The sequence below is a fragment of the Vidua chalybeata genome, chromosome 17 (assembly GCF_026979565.1).
Source record: "Vidua chalybeata isolate OUT-0048 chromosome 17, bVidCha1 merged haplotype, whole genome shotgun sequence".
NCBI classification, from domain to species: domain Eukaryota; kingdom Metazoa; phylum Chordata; class Aves; order Passeriformes; family Viduidae; genus Vidua; species Vidua chalybeata.
This window is the reverse complement of record NC_071546.1, coordinates 9,631,183-9,647,158: the sequence shown is the minus strand read 5'-3', so window position 1 is coordinate 9,647,158 and position 15,976 is coordinate 9,631,183. Positions and strand designations below refer to the sequence as shown.

Below are 15,976 nucleotides of genomic sequence, written 5' to 3'. Positions count from 1 at the left end.
TTTGGGTGCTCTGCCATCTTTCTGTTGGACAAAGCAGAAAGGGGCGATGCAGCTGCTTTCAGACTGAGGGTGCAAGTCAGGAGGTGCCAGGAATTCAATGTTTTCCTTGCAGGAGGAGATCCCAGCTTGTCCCTTACAGCCAGCAGCAGCTGTGAGGGTTTTTAGCCTGCAGATAAAAGTGACTGGAGGCAGAGCAGAGTAACCTGCAGCAGGAGAAATGAATGAGCTGGCATTCACAGCACAGCTGATTTTTATTGGATTGCTGTCCTCTGCTCACAAGACCACTCTTAGCAAGGCCTTGGGTCCTCTGTGTCTTTCTCCTTAAGCTTAACAAGAGAAAGCATTTCTAATCTCCTTTGGCCCACAGAACATGAGCAGAGGGCAGGTGTCATCCCTGGGGGCACAGTGGGAGCTGTGTGTGCTGGGATATTCTCCATCCACCTTGTTCTCCTGGTCCCAGGGGCAGACACTGTTTAACTCCAGCTCAGGAAATCTGCTCGAGATGTTTCTGTGCAGCATTTTGGGGAAGTTTGGAAAAGAGGTTTGGGCTGGGGAGAGGCCATGGAAGCTTTGTCCTGCACCCTGGTCCCCTGGAAGCTGTCCCTGTCCACAGCAGGGGGTGGAATGAGGTGTTCTTTAAGCTCCCTTCCAACCCAAACCATTCTGGGATTCTGTTTCAGAATTATCACCCATAATGAATTTGGCAGCCTGCTGGCCAGCTGGCAGCTTTGCAATGCAGCAGAGGGGTTGAGGAGGTCTCTCTGTGTTCTTATCTTCAGTCAAGCAGGAGCTTCACAGCCTCAAGAGTGACTTAATTCTAGTCTAAGCCATGAGCTCACCAAGCTCCAGTCAAGCCTAAGAGTGGGAATGAAATTGGGAAAAGGAAATGGGGGATTTGCCAAAGAAGCAAGTGAAGAAGCTTTGCTAGAAAGGAAAATAGATGAATTAATAAAATTCACTAGAACAAATCCAAATTTTGTTAATAGTTTTAGGAAACTTAGTAATTGGATCTACAATATGAATGTATTATGAATGAGAATATTTCAAGTAGATAGAATTCAAGTTATGAACGTTTAGATATTCATGGATATTTAGTTATTCATGGATATTTAGATATTCATTTGAGGCCAGCTGGGACTTCCAGAGTAATTATCCATAAGTTTTTGTCCTTATATGTGTGACTTCAGCTGAATATCTCCAGTTGTGTCCTGTTTCTGCAAGACACTGCTGGAGTTTCCAAGCAAAGATTGATGTCAAGGAGAGCAGGCCTTGGTGACTCCCTATATGGGGGTTTCTCTTTTATCCCTGCTAATTTTTATCCTGTTTTGTTCCCATAGGGTGCATTAGGACCTGCTGGGCCACCTGGACCAGCTGTAAGTACCTCCCAGAGCAGCACATGTGGTGAAAGTGTGGAACATTGTGCCAAAACCGTCACCAAGAAAGGATGGGAAGCTTTGTATCCCAAGCAAAAGGATCAAAGCCTGAATGAGTGAATATGTTGTTTGAAATGTTTAAATATGTATGTGTGACCTGTTCTGGTAACACAGACCTGGTTTTATTCTCTGAGGTGCTCTAAAAGCAAACCAGCTTGGGATACAGACTGACATATCAAATGCTATCACAATTATTAGACATTATGTAATGTCTAATCAAAATTAAGAGGAAAAGAAAAAGGAGAAATAGATAAACTGGAATGTTGTCTTCCTCTCCATGTCCCACTCTTGTGTCACCACACATCTCTTTTCTTACATACGTCCCACAGGTAACAGAGATGGAAAGGAAATACAAATTATTAGAGGCAACAAAAGAATTCATCAGGACTCTGCTCTGATTGCAAATTATAATCATTAGGGGCAAGGGAGTGACAAGGAAACTTAGAACAAAAAAAATTAGCAGTGTTTTTTGAGGTTTTCTTTTATTCCTGCGTGCTCAGTTTCTGAGTGATCTTTTACTGTTTCAAATGTTCTTTACAGGGCAAAGGACTACCAGGACCTCCAGTAAGTAATAAGAATATTTTTTTTTTTAAAAAAATATAAATTAAGATTCTGATTTTATTTGATACCCTGAATGTTGCAAACCCACCCCAAACTTCAGGTCCTTCTACTGTGCCAGGCAGAGGGACGTGGAGTCCTGCAGATCATTGACCCTGTGGGGTTTTATCCCTGCCCCCACCCTGGGGAAGCTGGCTCTGGTGTAAATTCAAGGCACAGCAGCCTTGTAAACAGTGGAAGTGACCAACTGTGGGACAGCTTTTGTTTGGTGGGTTCTTGGGAGCTGTCCTGTGCCTGAGGGATGGGGATTGGCAGTGAATTCCAGGGGAATGTGGAGTAAAAAGCAAAATGTGCATTGGGAAGCTGCTGGTCTGGTGCAGGATGGAGCTCCCTGGGGGGATTGGGCAAATGGGGACAGCCCAACTGATGCCTTGAGTTTGCCTTTCATATTTTCCAGATTCTGCACTGCATTAGTGTGTAACTCTGGATTTCATAGAGTGTTAACAAGTTCTCCTCACAGTTCAGTCAGACAAAACAATCCTTTTCCAGCCCCAGAACCAAGGACACCATTACAGCTCCAGCCCCAAAAAGTGCAAACAACAGGGAATTGAGGAGGGCAATCTGAGAGGATGGGGCTTCATAACCTGCAGCTGTAGTTGGACATTTAACCCCAATACAGAAATGGACCAAAACTTATAAAAGTCTGAGAACTTGTGACTCTGGGTCCATCTTGGGTGTAGCCTTGGCCAGGCTCCTGCACTGCCCAAGGTGCATCCTTTGAAGGCCTTTAATAAATCCCTACTTTATTCCTTTAACACTGTCTAGCCTCTGTTCTAGGCAGCCTCTCAAGGCATCACAAGTGCTGGCTACCCCTGGGCTTTGGGGTGCCAAGGTCAGCACAGATGTAAAAGCTCTTCTCTCTGTTCAACAGGGGCCTCCAGGACCCAGTGGGCTCCCAGGGGGACATGGATTTCGGGGCCCTCCTGTGAGTTTTTTCTACCATTTAATCCTCATTTACTGAATGTGCCAAAACCACAGAAGAATGAGTTTAATTTTTGTCTCTTACCTCTCTCTGAAGTGACATTTTAGTAGCACCCCTCACATCCCTTTGCATTTACATTGAAAGGGAATTCTTACTATTTTTCTCTCCTTTTAGGGACCTTTTGGTCTGCCAGGATTCCCAGGGCCTCCTGGACCACCTGGGCCTCCTGTAAGTTGAGACTTGCAAATAAATGTGAGAAAATTCCCGGGGGGAGTCTGCAATTTTCTTCTTGCTGCACTTTTTATTTGTTGCCACTGCCAAGAGCATTCAGCAAACACCATGCCCTGAGGAGAGCAGGGCCTTTTCCCTGGCTGCTCTTGGATGTTTTGATGATCTCCTGTTTGTCATTTGTGCTCTGTGTGAGGAGGGACCCAATGAACCCCACCTTTATGGCACACAGGGCATGGGGTGGGCTTGTTGTTCTCTCAAGGAAGGTTTTTGTGCTTGCTTGGCTTGGGATCTGTTCTTGTAGGGCCAGCAAGTGGGCACTTGCAACCAAGTCCCTGCTTTGGGTTTGCTGTGGCCTCTCTGGAGTGTTGAACAGTGGGATTGGGAGGTCTTTCCCAAGGGCAGGAGGAAGCCAGGCACAGCTGCTCTTCTCTAATTGCTGCTCCTTCATCACCTAAGGCCCAAGAGTCTTCCCAAGCCCAGTTGGGCATCTCCAGGGGATGGTTTCACCCCTGCTGTGTCTGGTTTTGGGGACTGGTGCAGCTCAGAACACTCCAGGTTCAGGGGCAGCACTTTGGGCTGTGGGGCTGAGTATGTGCCTTGTGCTGATCCAGCTGAGCTGGGTCTGTAAAAATTGTCCTAGAAATTGTGTTTCCTCCTGGTGTTTGTCTTGTACTTAAAAGCCACCATTCCCTGAATTGCAGGGTCTCCCAGGGGCCCTTCCTGATGGCGGTGGGGACCTTCAGGTAGGTTTTTCTTCTTGTAGTGTGAAAATATGCTTTGGTTTAATCCCTGATGTGACTTTTGGTTGGCACAGCTGGGGGAGTGTCAGACCATTTAACATGCACTGCTTAGACCTGTAGATGTGGGTTTAAACCATCTTATCAGAGTGGGGGGTGTGTTTACTGGACTGAAATGTTTATTCAAGGAGGCAGATGTGCACTGGAACAGATTTCCCAGAGAAGCTGTGGCTGCCGCATCCCTGGAAGTGTTCAAGGCCAGGTTGGACAGGGCTTGGAGCAACCTGGGATAGTGGAAGGTGTCCCTGCCCCTGGCAGGGGGTGGAATGAGATGAGCTTTAAGGTCCCTTCCAACCCAAACCAGTCTTTGATTTTGTCCTCGATTTTTGCTTCCCAAAATGCACATTTTTCATGCATTCTTCATGTACTAAACAGCTCCAGCATTTGGTAAAAGACAACAGCTTTTCATGCTTCCAGTCCTGCTTGGCAGCAGGAAAGGCTGTGTGTGCAGCACTGCTCGTTTCCAGGGATGGTGGCCCTGCTTCCATGGACACCTGCTTTGTTTAGGCTTCCTTCCTTAGGAGAAAGCCTTGATCCCTTCCTTTCAGGGGAACGAAAGGAGTGTTGGGTCCAGGAATGATGGAAGTGACATTTGCAGATTTCACAGCTGCTGTTGTGACAGCTTCTCTGGTTTTCTAATTGGCGTGTCCCAAAAAAAGCTCCGAGTCAGTTTAGACTGCCTTATGGCACATCACATGGGAGTTAATAGGAAATGATGCTATTTCTGCATGTTTAATTTAAGTTACCCTGTGGAATATACTAGAAAATTAAATTTTTGCTACAGAGGTGCTGCCTGAAGTTGTATTAAAAGAAAAAAAAAAAAAAAAGAACAAACAACAAAACAAATTAAGAGCTGTTTGTAAAGTTTCAAGAGTATGGCCTTTTCCTCAGTCAATTTCCATGCATGTTCTGGTCTGTTCCCAGTCAAGCTGGAGTTCCCACCAGGGGCTCTCCCACCCCTGGACATGTGCTGATGTCAGCTTATAGGTATTGGTTTTGTATTGGTGCCCTTCAATTAACTCTGATGCCTGCCCTTGTCACTTTAGGAGTTGGCTAAAGGAAATCAACAGGGGTCAGTTAATGCAGAGGATTAAATATGGTCCTAATGATTTAAAGAAACTGATCCAACTTCACTGGGAAACCCGGGTTCTTCAGCATTTTGGACTGTGGACACTGTCAGCTTTCAGAGAGTCTCAGAGTCCCTGTTCCAAGTGGAGTAGGCCATTCATAAATCATTATTTTGTGGGGTACCAGGGCCTCTGGAACCCCGTTGCATAGGGAAATGTTGGTCAATCCATTAAGCTGTGATTCCATTAGATTTAGTGAATTTAGAGCCAAAATCCACATGACTTTTTCACCTCATGGCCGAAGCCAGCCTCCCTGGGTGTGCTGTGTGCCTGTTAAACCAAAGTGTTCCTGTTCCCTGCAGTGCCCAGCTCTGTGCCCACCAGGACCCCCAGGCCCCCCAGGAATGCCAGGCTTCAAGGTAAGGAAACATCACCCGCAATACCAGATTTGCCTCCCAAAATAAACCACTATGAAGGCATTAAATTGTATATACAGTCTCTATATATAGGCTCCACACCTCCCAAAGCAGCCATGCATTTGCATTTATTCCTACAAATGAAATTTAACCCTTGGAATAGATAAAAAAACCCTGCAAGCCCAGTGGGGCAGAGCTGATGGACAGGAAAAAACAGGGGAAGCATTTCAGAGCTGCCTTTCCAGATCTGAGAGATGAAAAAACCTCACCAGTTCTAAAACTGCAAAATGTAACTTACATAATTAAAATAATACAGTTTAATTGTTGTTTTTATAGCCAGTGTAGCAGCAGGCAGATTTATGTTTAAATATTTTAAACAGAATTATTTTGTTGGCCTCGGGTATGCAAATTTTCAGTCCTCAGGAGTTAAAGATCTCCTCCTCTGTCCCCTCTATGGTTCACATGAAGTCTTTGCAGTTATGGACTCCAGCAGTGAGACAAAGTAAAAAGTGACTCAGGTTCTTCTAGCAGGATTTAGAAGTTGGCAGTGAGTGGGAGAACTCCTGGGAAATGCTCTCACTCCTCCTGAAATGACCTTTCTCACTTTCCCTCTCTGTTTGGGCTCTGCACTGAATCATAAATATCGTTACAAACACAAAATGTTTAGGGATAGCTGCTCAAAATTCATAGAAACGGAAAACCCTGTGAAACTCTCCAATTATGATGCAAATGGTGCACAGGACCTTTGCTGTGGTGAGGAATAACATCTGCCATGGCTGAAATTAGCCTGGGTCTCTCCCACAGTCACAGGAAGAGAGCCAAGACACAAAGTGAATCAGAGCTCATATGAAGGCTCTCAGTGGGACATGGATTTCTTTGAAAGCTTGATTAAAGATGACTTAAAAAGGAAGGCTAAAATGCAGAATGGGGTTCTCAGGAGTGACTCATCCCCATTTTCTGGAGTGATGAGAAATGAGTTCTGGTGCCTGATCTGTGTTTGAGGGTTGCATCCAGACCATAAGCAAGTCACTCTGGGAAACCAAATGTGGGCATTTTCAGGAACTACATCAATTCTGGCACTGGTACCTGAGAACCTCCCCCAGGAGGGATCTCCATTCACAGCACACCTACAGACTGTTTTCCCTGAAAGTCATTTGGGATGTGGGGTTCAGCTTTCACAGCTGTCTCACCAAACTGAATTTTAAAACAAGACTCTACTGGGACGTGAATAATCATAACTCTTATTTCTAGGGACACACTGGTCACAAAGGGGAGCCTGGTGAAGTAGGAAAACAAGGAGAAAAGGTAAACTTAAATTTAAAAGTAATGGGGGAGGATTTTTCTCTTTAATAGCACCTTGAAAAAGAAATAAGGGATTTTTTTAAAGGAGCCAGGGAGGAATGAGGCTGTTTGCTGAACAAGGAGCAGTTACTTTGGCTGAAGTGCATTGGGTTCCACTGCTCTCCCTGTAGGACCATGTGCTGACTCTCCAAGATGATTCATCTTTCCAAGGATCATCATGTTAGGATTAGTTTGAGTTAACTTTCCCATGCAGGGATGTCAGCTCAGGAAAAGCCCTGCTTTAATCACTTGGATAAATTCCTGACTGATCTGAATGTTCTTGCACATAGAAATTGTCTGTAACACAGAAGCAAATCCTGTAGAGAAATCTGTGAGGGAGGGAGGTCCAGGAGAAATAAGATGGGGATGTCTCTGGCTGTGTGTTTGCAGGCTCTGCTGCCCCTCCTCCTGTCTGATTGATTTTTCTGTCCCAGGGTAACCCTGGCCCTCCCGGCCCTCCAGGGATTCCCGGCAGTGTTGGCCTGCAGGTAACCCAGCTCTTCTCTTCCCACCATTCCCATGGCCTTGTCACCCTGGAGTCACCTTGGTAGCACAAACAGTGATCGACTTTGAACTGATTTTTTTCTTTAATTAGGGCCCAAGAGGACTAAGAGGCCTCCCTGGTCCAATGGGTCCAGCTGGCGACAGAGTAAGAAAAAACTTCTGATTTTCTGATTTTTTTTTTCTTTTCCTCTCTACCACCAGTTTGTCTTGTGTGAGGTGCCAGTGGCACGTGTCCTTACTGAATTCCACTGGGAAGCTTGTAAAAAGGTGTAAAGTGTGGGCTGTTCCCTGCAGCCCCTCCATCAGAACAACCTTCCACAGTCAGGAGGATCCACACACCCGAGGGACTGGCAGGGTCAGGCCCAGCCAGACTGAATCATCCCAACCAAGGTGCAAGACTGACAGTGTTACAGAATCTTAAAAAAAAAAAAAAAAAAAAGAGAGAAAACATTTCATAACATTTCACTTTCTGTTCTGTCTCTTTACAAGAAAAAGCCAAAGAATCACTGATGGATAAAGGCTTTCAGGACACAAAAAGGCTCCTCAGTGAGAACAGGGTCAATCTCCAGCTCACTGAGGCTTTGGACTCTTGTCACAGTTCCTTGAGCAGCAGCCCAGAGGCTGAATGGTTTTGAAGTGGATGAACTCATGCATTTATTTAGGAGTAGGAGTGTTATCAAGATAGCAAGGCCATGAAAGGTATCAGTGTATCAGAAGTACAAAGGTGGGGAGATCCAGAGTAAAACCCCATTGTTTAGAGTGGGATTTTTTGCACGTCTGTCCTTCAAGCCAGCAGGAGATACAGGGTGTCTTTCCAGGGTGTCTTTCCAGGGCTTTTGTGTTTTCTCAGGTTGTGGTACAAGTTGGGGATTTGTAGGAATGTGTTCTTTGTTGATGGAGTAAACAAGTTACTTTTTGCTTCTTTAAAAAGGAAAAAAGCTTGGAAGTTACTTTTTACATTTGGTTAAAAGACACTTTATAGGACTTAGGAGACTTCACTTTAAACTTAAGGATAGCCAATTGGACAGAAGCTAAAAAGTCCTGCCTAAGCAATTCAGTAGAAAAAGAAGAGAACAAAAGAAGTAAATCGCCTTTGTGAAGTGTTTTAGCAAGAGCAAGAACCTCTTGCCCTGGCTCAGTTTTTCTCTGTCAAGAGCTTTGTTATTTTTGCCTTTTATTAAAACTTTTTTGTTTCCAACACTGTCACAGGAGCCATCCTGCTACTTTTATGCCGCCTGAGGTAGCTGAGCTATCTAGGGTATAATACTTACCTCTGAGAGCTTGTAAGGCCTGGCTCGAAGAGACCAAGTATTAGGGATTCTGTTACTTCATGCTCTGCCAAGCCCAGCCTCACAATGATGTCTGTCCTCTGCAGGGTGACATTGGATTCAGAGGCCCACCTGGAATCCCAGGACCTCCAGGGAAAGCTGTATGTATCCCAGTCTTTCTGTGGCCCTGCCTGGTTTATTCCTCCTTCCTGATCTCTGCTGCCAGTGAGCAGAGGCTGTGCTGACCACCTCCATCAGATTATTCCCTCTGCCCTTTCCCTCCACTCAGAGCAATGTTATTTTACCTGACCCAGACTTCACGATGTCTCTCCCTTTGCCATGCCCCACACCAGAATAAGTTCACCACATTTCCACTGCTCTCTGTGCTTCACTGCCCTTCCTTGAGCACCAGCAGCTGTGGGCAAGCCCTGGAGAAGGGAATATCCATTACTTTTGGAGGAGGAATCAGCCCAGTCCTGAGCTTACATCCATTGAGCCTGGTCTGTTCCCAGGTGCCCACAGCTCTCAAGGATTTTTGCTCCAAGAGGGAATAGCTGTGGATTGAGGATGCAATCCCCATCCTTCTGCAGCACCACCCTCTGGGGACACCTCCCTAGTCTTGCAATTATACAAGAAATTCATCCAAAATAAAACAAAATAAGGTGCTTTCTCACCAAACCTTTCATCACACCCAGCAGCATCTAGACAGTAAATATTAAAGCTTTTCTCCCACTCTGTTTCTGCTAAAAGAAATTGCTTCATTAAACGAAGGGGAGGATGGTCTCTGCCCTGAGGGATTGTTGGCAAAGTCCCTGCTGCAGGAAGTGTGTCAGGAATTAGAGTGTAACTGAGAAAGTGCAGCCCAGCTCCCAGGACTGTGTGTGCTCACACCTCTGCTGACACCAGCAAACAGCACAAAAACCTCATTTCACCCCCAAAGCAGCAACCTCTGTGTGATGAAGATGCTTAATGGCTTTTCCTCCTCTGTCACAGGGAGACCAAGGGAGCAAGGGACCTCAGGGATTCCAGGGGCCCAAAGGTGACACTGTAAGTGCAGTCTAACACCCTTTGCTCCAGTCCAAAGACTGTTCCACAGGTTTATTATGGCTTGTGCTCCCTTCCTTTGCTTGAAAGGGATGGAAGCATCATCTCAAAAATGAGATGTTTAACCCTTACTAAAGATGATTGAGCAATAAGGTGTCCAAGTGCTGCTACAGCCTGGAGCACAGGGAGCAGATCTTACATCCCTTGAAATGATCAAGAATCTTCCCAGGTGTTGTATCCAACACTGGGCTGGTTTCCTGCTCTGTCCCAAAACAACCTCCATACTTACATGGACTGAGAGGACCCAGCTGAAATGGAATGAAATGCCCCTACAGAATTTGAGTATTGTCTTTGTTGACTGTTCTTCAGGTTAACACAGGATTTATTGCTGTTTTCTAGGGTAAACCTGGACCAAAAGGAAACCCAGGGGCTCGTGGGCTCATAGGAGAACCTGTAAGTCAGTTAAATAGGATGCAGGTCTTGCTGTTTGTCTTGTTTGCAGATGAGGAGATAAAACAGAAGGGGCAAAAAGCTGCTTCTTGCCATCTTTGCTGTCAAGCTTCTGCCCTGGGGGTCTCTGAGTAAGCCCAGCTGGGCTAAGCCATAGTTGTACTGCTGCTGATGAAAATCTCTCAGTACAACTGGAGCTGGACTCGTTGCCAAAAGCTTCTTTGATGTGAATGTATTCTGCAAACCACAGAGCCTCCTCCTGACCTGAACGTGTGCTGTCCATGATTGCAGGGAATGCCTGGCAAGGATGGGCAGGATGGAGCTCCTGGACTCGATGGTGAGAAGGTTTGTAAAGTCCTACTTAAACACTGCAGGGAAGATTCCTCAGACTGAGCTGGCAGTGCTGCAAATGCTCCTCAAGAAAGCTGGAAAGCTTTTCCTCCTAAAAAGTTTTCTGATATTGTCACTAGTGAAGGAGAGTGAAATTCTCCTGTTAGTTAATCCCAAGGGAATTCCCTAAAGAAGGAAGGTGCACAAATGATGTAAGCTCAGCTGTGCCCCTGGATTTAGTGATTCCTGCTGGCTGACTCCAGGCCTTCAGAGATGCCTTTCAGAGCTGTTGACAGAGTTGATTTTAATAGCCTGGAGACAAGGTGCTGTCAGGTGCTGGTTGCCTGGCTCCTGAGCAGTGCTCCTGCAGGAATATTGAACGTGTGCTGCCAGGGCAGGCTGGGAGCTGCAGGAACCAGGGAAACACCTGGGAGCTCCTGTCCAGTGGGTGCTCACTCCTCTAGACACAACAGCTCTTGGTGCTGTGCATACAGAGAGGGAGAAAAGTACAAATGCCTGTTTGGGAATGTGTCCCCTGCCTGTGCCAGGCCATGTCCCAGTGCTGGAGGATCCCTCCTAACCTCTCCCTATCCACAGGGTGATGCAGCTCCCATGGGTGCTCCTGGAGAGAAGGGGCCAAACGGACTTCCTGTGAGTATGGAGGAGGACCTGCCACCTCTGGGGTTCCAGCAGCTCAGTCTGGGGTTCCAGCAGCTCAGGGACCCTTCCTGGGGACAGGGGAGGGTCACTCTGTGGGCTGTTTCACAAGGAGCTCTAGTTAAGCCAAGAGGAAATGCACTTTTCCCACCATGCAGACAGGGAAGGAGTGTGCCAGACAGGACTGGAGAACACCTGGAGCATCTCATAGTAATTCCCTGGCTGCTGGCTTCTCTGACTCTTTAAAATCTAGACTTCAGAGGGATTTTCTCTTTCACATCCCACTGATGTGCATCCCTTATGGAGGGAGGTAAGATCTGGGGTACAATATCGAGCTCTGTCCCTGCCTTACTCCAGTGCTTATTGGCAAAGTGCTTCATCTCCCCATACTTCCCACTATTTAGAAGAGATCAAGTATTCCTTTCTTCCTGCATTTACAGAATATTTTGAACACCCCTGGAGAGAGGTTTCTGCTGTGCAAAATGTGGCTGCTGCTGGTCCATTTGTATATTCCTGCTCTTTGCTCTCATGCCAAGGATTAGTGTTCATGGAGCTGCAAGGGCAGCAAGACAGAGACATTGAAGTCACAATTTTCACAGTGAAGGCTGCAGAAGTCTAAACCTTCCATTGCTTTGAGCAAAGGTCGCTCCTTGTGTGTCAAATCAGACCAGAATAACAAATTTAATAACTTCACTTCTTCTGACATTGCTTTAACATAATTTTTTTCAGGGTCTGCCTGGAAAAGCAGGTATTAAAGGCTCAAAGGGTGAACCAGTAAGTGAATCTCTTTAATGATGGGGTCTGGTGGGGAAACTGGTCACAGTAAGGCTTTTTAGCTTTTTGGGTTTGGGAGTGATGATTTCTGTATTTCTGCTGGGGCTGAGGAGCAGGAATTAGGTGAAATAACTGGGCTGGCACCTGGGTCAGTAAAGACACAGCAGATACACAGGAGAGTCATCAGTGGTTCAGTAAACCTCATCCTTTTGTCAAAGTCCCAGGAGGAGGCTTGATCTTTGGGAATCAAAAGACTGAGCACCAGCAGGAGCAGAATGATCTCATCTTGCCTTCTGCATATTTTCCCTCACGTCAGGAGAAAAATTTCCATGGAGCTTTAGATTGACACCTACCTGTGAGATTAAAGAAAACCTCAGGCAGACCAAAGCAGTCCAGCACAAAGCTGCTCTGAGAGGTGTCTTTTTTTTCCCCTGTCCCTCTCCTTTATGAATTCTTCCCTCTGCATCATTATTGCTGCTAATCCTCATGGAGGAGAGCACGCTGCAGGAAGGTGGTGCAGGAGTCTCCTCCTGATGTGAAGGGGGTTCAGGAGTGAATGTGATGGGATGTCCTGGCATTCCTGTCTCACGTGGGACATGGGGACACTGCCCTGGGGCTGCCAGCCCTCCCTGGCCAGTGGTGCCAGGAGAGAGTGTGCAGCTCACCTGTTCTCTGGTGCTGTGAGCTTTGCCCTAAATCTGTAAAGGTTTAAAGCTGTTTTTATTTCTTGATCCAGGTTTTAAGGCCCTCCTCCTTTTGTTGCTTCAGGCAGGACAGAAATGATGTGATGCCCTGAAGTGATGCCCTAACTGAGTGCTTGCTTTGTGCTCTGCAGGGCAGCCCTGGAGAGATGGGAGAGGCAGGTCCCTCTGGAGAGCCAGGCATCCCTGTAAGTGCCCCACATTTCCACTTAGCATGGCCTCTGCTGGTGAGTTTTAAACCAAACTGGGGAGCTGGAGCTCACGTGCTGCTTCCTTGCATAAATAAAGCTCCCAGTGATGCAGCACCTGCAATCCCATGGGATTGAGCACTCCAGCAGTGGGCTGGCAGATGGGCCAGTGGGGCAGGAGTTTGGGACTGAACAGCCTGGGATCCAGGAATATGTCCCAGTGGGCTGGGAAGGGTGGGTTTGTGGCTCCTAAATATCACAGCTGACTTTGGTGTCCCTGCCAGGGCGATGTTGGCATTCCTGGTGAGAGAGGTCTGCCAGGACCCAGAGGAGCAACTGTAAGTACAGAGCTGGCTGTGAACCAGAGAGGTGCCAAAATAGGGTTGGTGTGGGGGGGTCACTCTCTGGCTGCAGTAAAAGGCCACTTTCTCTCTCAGTGGTGTCTCTGGGGAGCTTTGGCACCAGAGAAATTCCTCCCCCAAGCTGGGTCGGATCCTGTTCTCACTGACAGCTCCGTGCAAATGCCAAGTGATCCCTCCCATTTCGCTTGGCAGAGCAAACTGCAGCTGCCCAGGAGGTTTGTGGAGCTGCCAGGAGAGACTGGACAGTCAGCAAGCCCCTCACTCACAGGAATAGGAAGGTTCTGCCCATGCTGAAGCAGAGCTCCTGGGAAGCTGTTGCAAAGGACTTTTTCACCAGCACATGACACCTGAAATCCTCCCCAGTCCTGCATCCCTTTCCTTGGAGCAGTGCAGAGGGATTACCTGCAAAACCTGCAGCCATACATACAACAAAACTGGGAATAACTGCATGGTGTCCCTGCTCAATAGCAGAGATGATAACAAATAATAGCAGGAGGGTAAAACCCTGATTTTGATCCCACTACTAAAAATGCTTGGGTACTTTTTTCATCTTGTCACTCCCCAGCTAGTGCTGCTGTTAGGGTTGGATCTGATCTTCTAGTGGTTTTGTTGGGGTTTTTTCCTTCTTTTTTTTTTTTCCCATCTTAATCTCATTTTGAAATCCAGGAGCCTACAGCAAGTCTAATATGATTTCTGGTACGTGCCACTTGGAAGAAATTGAACTGCATGATTTATTGTTTGTGAGCAGCTTCTGCTTTAACTTCCAAGGAGAGGGAAATCAGCTTTAGAAATAAACTGTATTAATAATGTTTGCTTTTATGCCTGCAATTTTTCATCAAAGTGGCTGGCCTCACAAAAGGTAGCACATTATTACAGCCAAAAAGCAAAAGCAGTTGAGCTAATTGTGTTGGTGCAGAGTTTTGACAGGGGTGCAGTTGCAGCTGAACCCATGGTTATGTCCAGCCTGGGCTTCTCATTTCTGACTTGTTTTATTAGAATCATAATTTGTTAGTTAAGACTGGGCTGTTCCAAGGGAGGTGCAGGATTTTTCCAGTGTTAAGGCTGTTTGGCTCAAAATAATTTGGGTTTTTTTAGCTCTGAGTACCAAGGGTTTCTCAGAACCTGTCAGGTCCCTCCAGCTCCCATCAGCAGCTCAGCAGAGTCACTTTTGATGCACTTTAACTCAGCTTTCCTAAAGCTTTGTATTTATAACTTTCAAAGTTCCTTACTGATTACATGCAGAAAACAAAGTGGAAACCAGTAACCACAAAAATACCTGAGCAGTTGTTCAGCTCTTTGAGGATGATGCTGCTTTATGTCAGTGGCCAGTTTGAGGTTTATTTGTGTCCCTGAATGCTCCACCCAGAGGGGATGGCAGTGAAAGGAACCCGAGCTGCAGCCCTGCCTCATGACAGAAGCTTGCTGAAGGCATCTATTTCAAGAAGACAGTTTACAAAATGAGATTTAAATGCCTAAATTACTTAGTTTTTTTTTTTTTTAATCCAAGATCTTTATTGGATATGTGATTTTTTTCCTCAGGAGAAAGCAATAGAGACTCCTAATGGTAATGTGCATGTTCTGTCTGGTGAGCTCTTAAAAGCCTCTGCCCTGACAGCATAAACTGCTGCCTTTTTGTACATTGCTGGACCCAAGGATGTCCAAGCAAATGGATGCAATTGCCATTTTTCATTTCCAAGGGCCTGCAGCACGTGTTCCTTGCAATCAATTAAAAGCGTAATATTGGGATAGCAGATCCCTCTAATGGATGTTGTCTATGCTCTGTCATGCTGCCACTTTTGCTGTCCCTGATCTCTACTACTTATGAGCATGGCATGTTCTCAAGCATTGATTGTCCAAATAAGCCTTTCTGTTAACAACAATGCAATAAACAAAGCTCAGCCAACACCAAACACAACTTTGCAGTGGTTCAGCAGCAGTGCCAAGGGGCTGCAGCACAGAGCTGCACACTCTGCCAGTTTAATGACACCACTGACTCACCTGGCCCTAAATTTTCTCCTTACCAAAGCTGATCTCTCTCTTTGCAGGGACCACTCGGCCTCCAAGGCCCCATAGGAGCCCGTGGTGTCCGAGGTTTCCAGGTCAGTGTGATGGAGGGGTCGTTCTGGTGTTTTGGCAGGTCACTGTTCTCTGCAAGCCTCTGACCAGACACCTGGGTGATGGCAGCGAGGGAAAGGAAGAAATGTCCTTCCATTTGCCAGAACTAATGTGACACCTTCATTACCACGGGATGGTACAAAGAGCAAAAGGCCAGATAAGCTGCCTGCAGGAGAAGTTTATATTTAGTGCTTGTTTGCAGAGGGAGGCGTTGAGTTTTGAGCCTGTTCCCTGGCACAGGGTGCCCAGAGCAGCTGTGGCTGCCCCACATCTCTGGAAGGGTCCAAGGCCAGCTTGGATGGGGCCCTGACCAGCCTGGCCTGGGGAAGGTGTCCCAGCCTGTGGCAGGTGCTGCAACGAGCTGAGCTTTAAGGTTTTTATGACTTTTTGAGTTTGATCTTTGTAAAGACACCTCAGTTTCTCCTTGATCTGCTCCACTCTCTGCCTGTATTTCTTCAGTCAATTCCTCCTCCTTTTTTGCTGCGCTGGGGTCTCCAACATTTCTTCCTCCCTCCTCCAAGGATGTGGGACCTCCACTCTCCACTCCCCACTGGCACTGGCTGAGGGGAGCATCACTTGGTGGGATCACAGATATTGAAGGTGTATTAATTTTAAGAGGTTTATTAATGAAGGACCCAGGGCAAAGTTTGGGGCACCTCGGCACGTGCCTGACCTTGGGCCAGGAGAGAAGCTGGAATGAGCTCCACCAACCAACACAAGTGGTCCCCAGGTGCTGGGGGGAAAGGGAGAGACACATC

The 15,976-nt window shown here is 46.7% G+C and overlaps 1 protein-coding gene across 1 annotated transcript in view; it reads left to right on the top strand.

Annotated features, from left to right (window-relative positions):
• The window catches only part of COL9A3 (collagen type IX alpha 3 chain), a 33,733-nt gene that overhangs the window by 9,132 nt on the left and 8,625 nt on the right, over nucleotides 1-15,976 (top strand). The window contains 18 exon segments of the mRNA XM_053958941.1: nucleotides 1,338-1,373; nucleotides 1,974-1,997; nucleotides 2,923-2,976; nucleotides 3,148-3,201; nucleotides 3,906-3,947; nucleotides 5,431-5,487; nucleotides 6,736-6,789; nucleotides 7,260-7,313; nucleotides 7,421-7,474; nucleotides 8,705-8,758; nucleotides 9,591-9,644; nucleotides 10,041-10,094; nucleotides 10,383-10,436; nucleotides 11,019-11,072; nucleotides 11,808-11,852; nucleotides 12,688-12,741; nucleotides 13,026-13,079; nucleotides 15,149-15,202. Coding sequence (XP_053814916.1) covers nucleotides 1,338-1,373; nucleotides 1,974-1,997; nucleotides 2,923-2,976; nucleotides 3,148-3,201; nucleotides 3,906-3,947; nucleotides 5,431-5,487; nucleotides 6,736-6,789; nucleotides 7,260-7,313; nucleotides 7,421-7,474; nucleotides 8,705-8,758; nucleotides 9,591-9,644; nucleotides 10,041-10,094; nucleotides 10,383-10,436; nucleotides 11,019-11,072; nucleotides 11,808-11,852; nucleotides 12,688-12,741; nucleotides 13,026-13,079; nucleotides 15,149-15,202 — 906 coding nt within the window.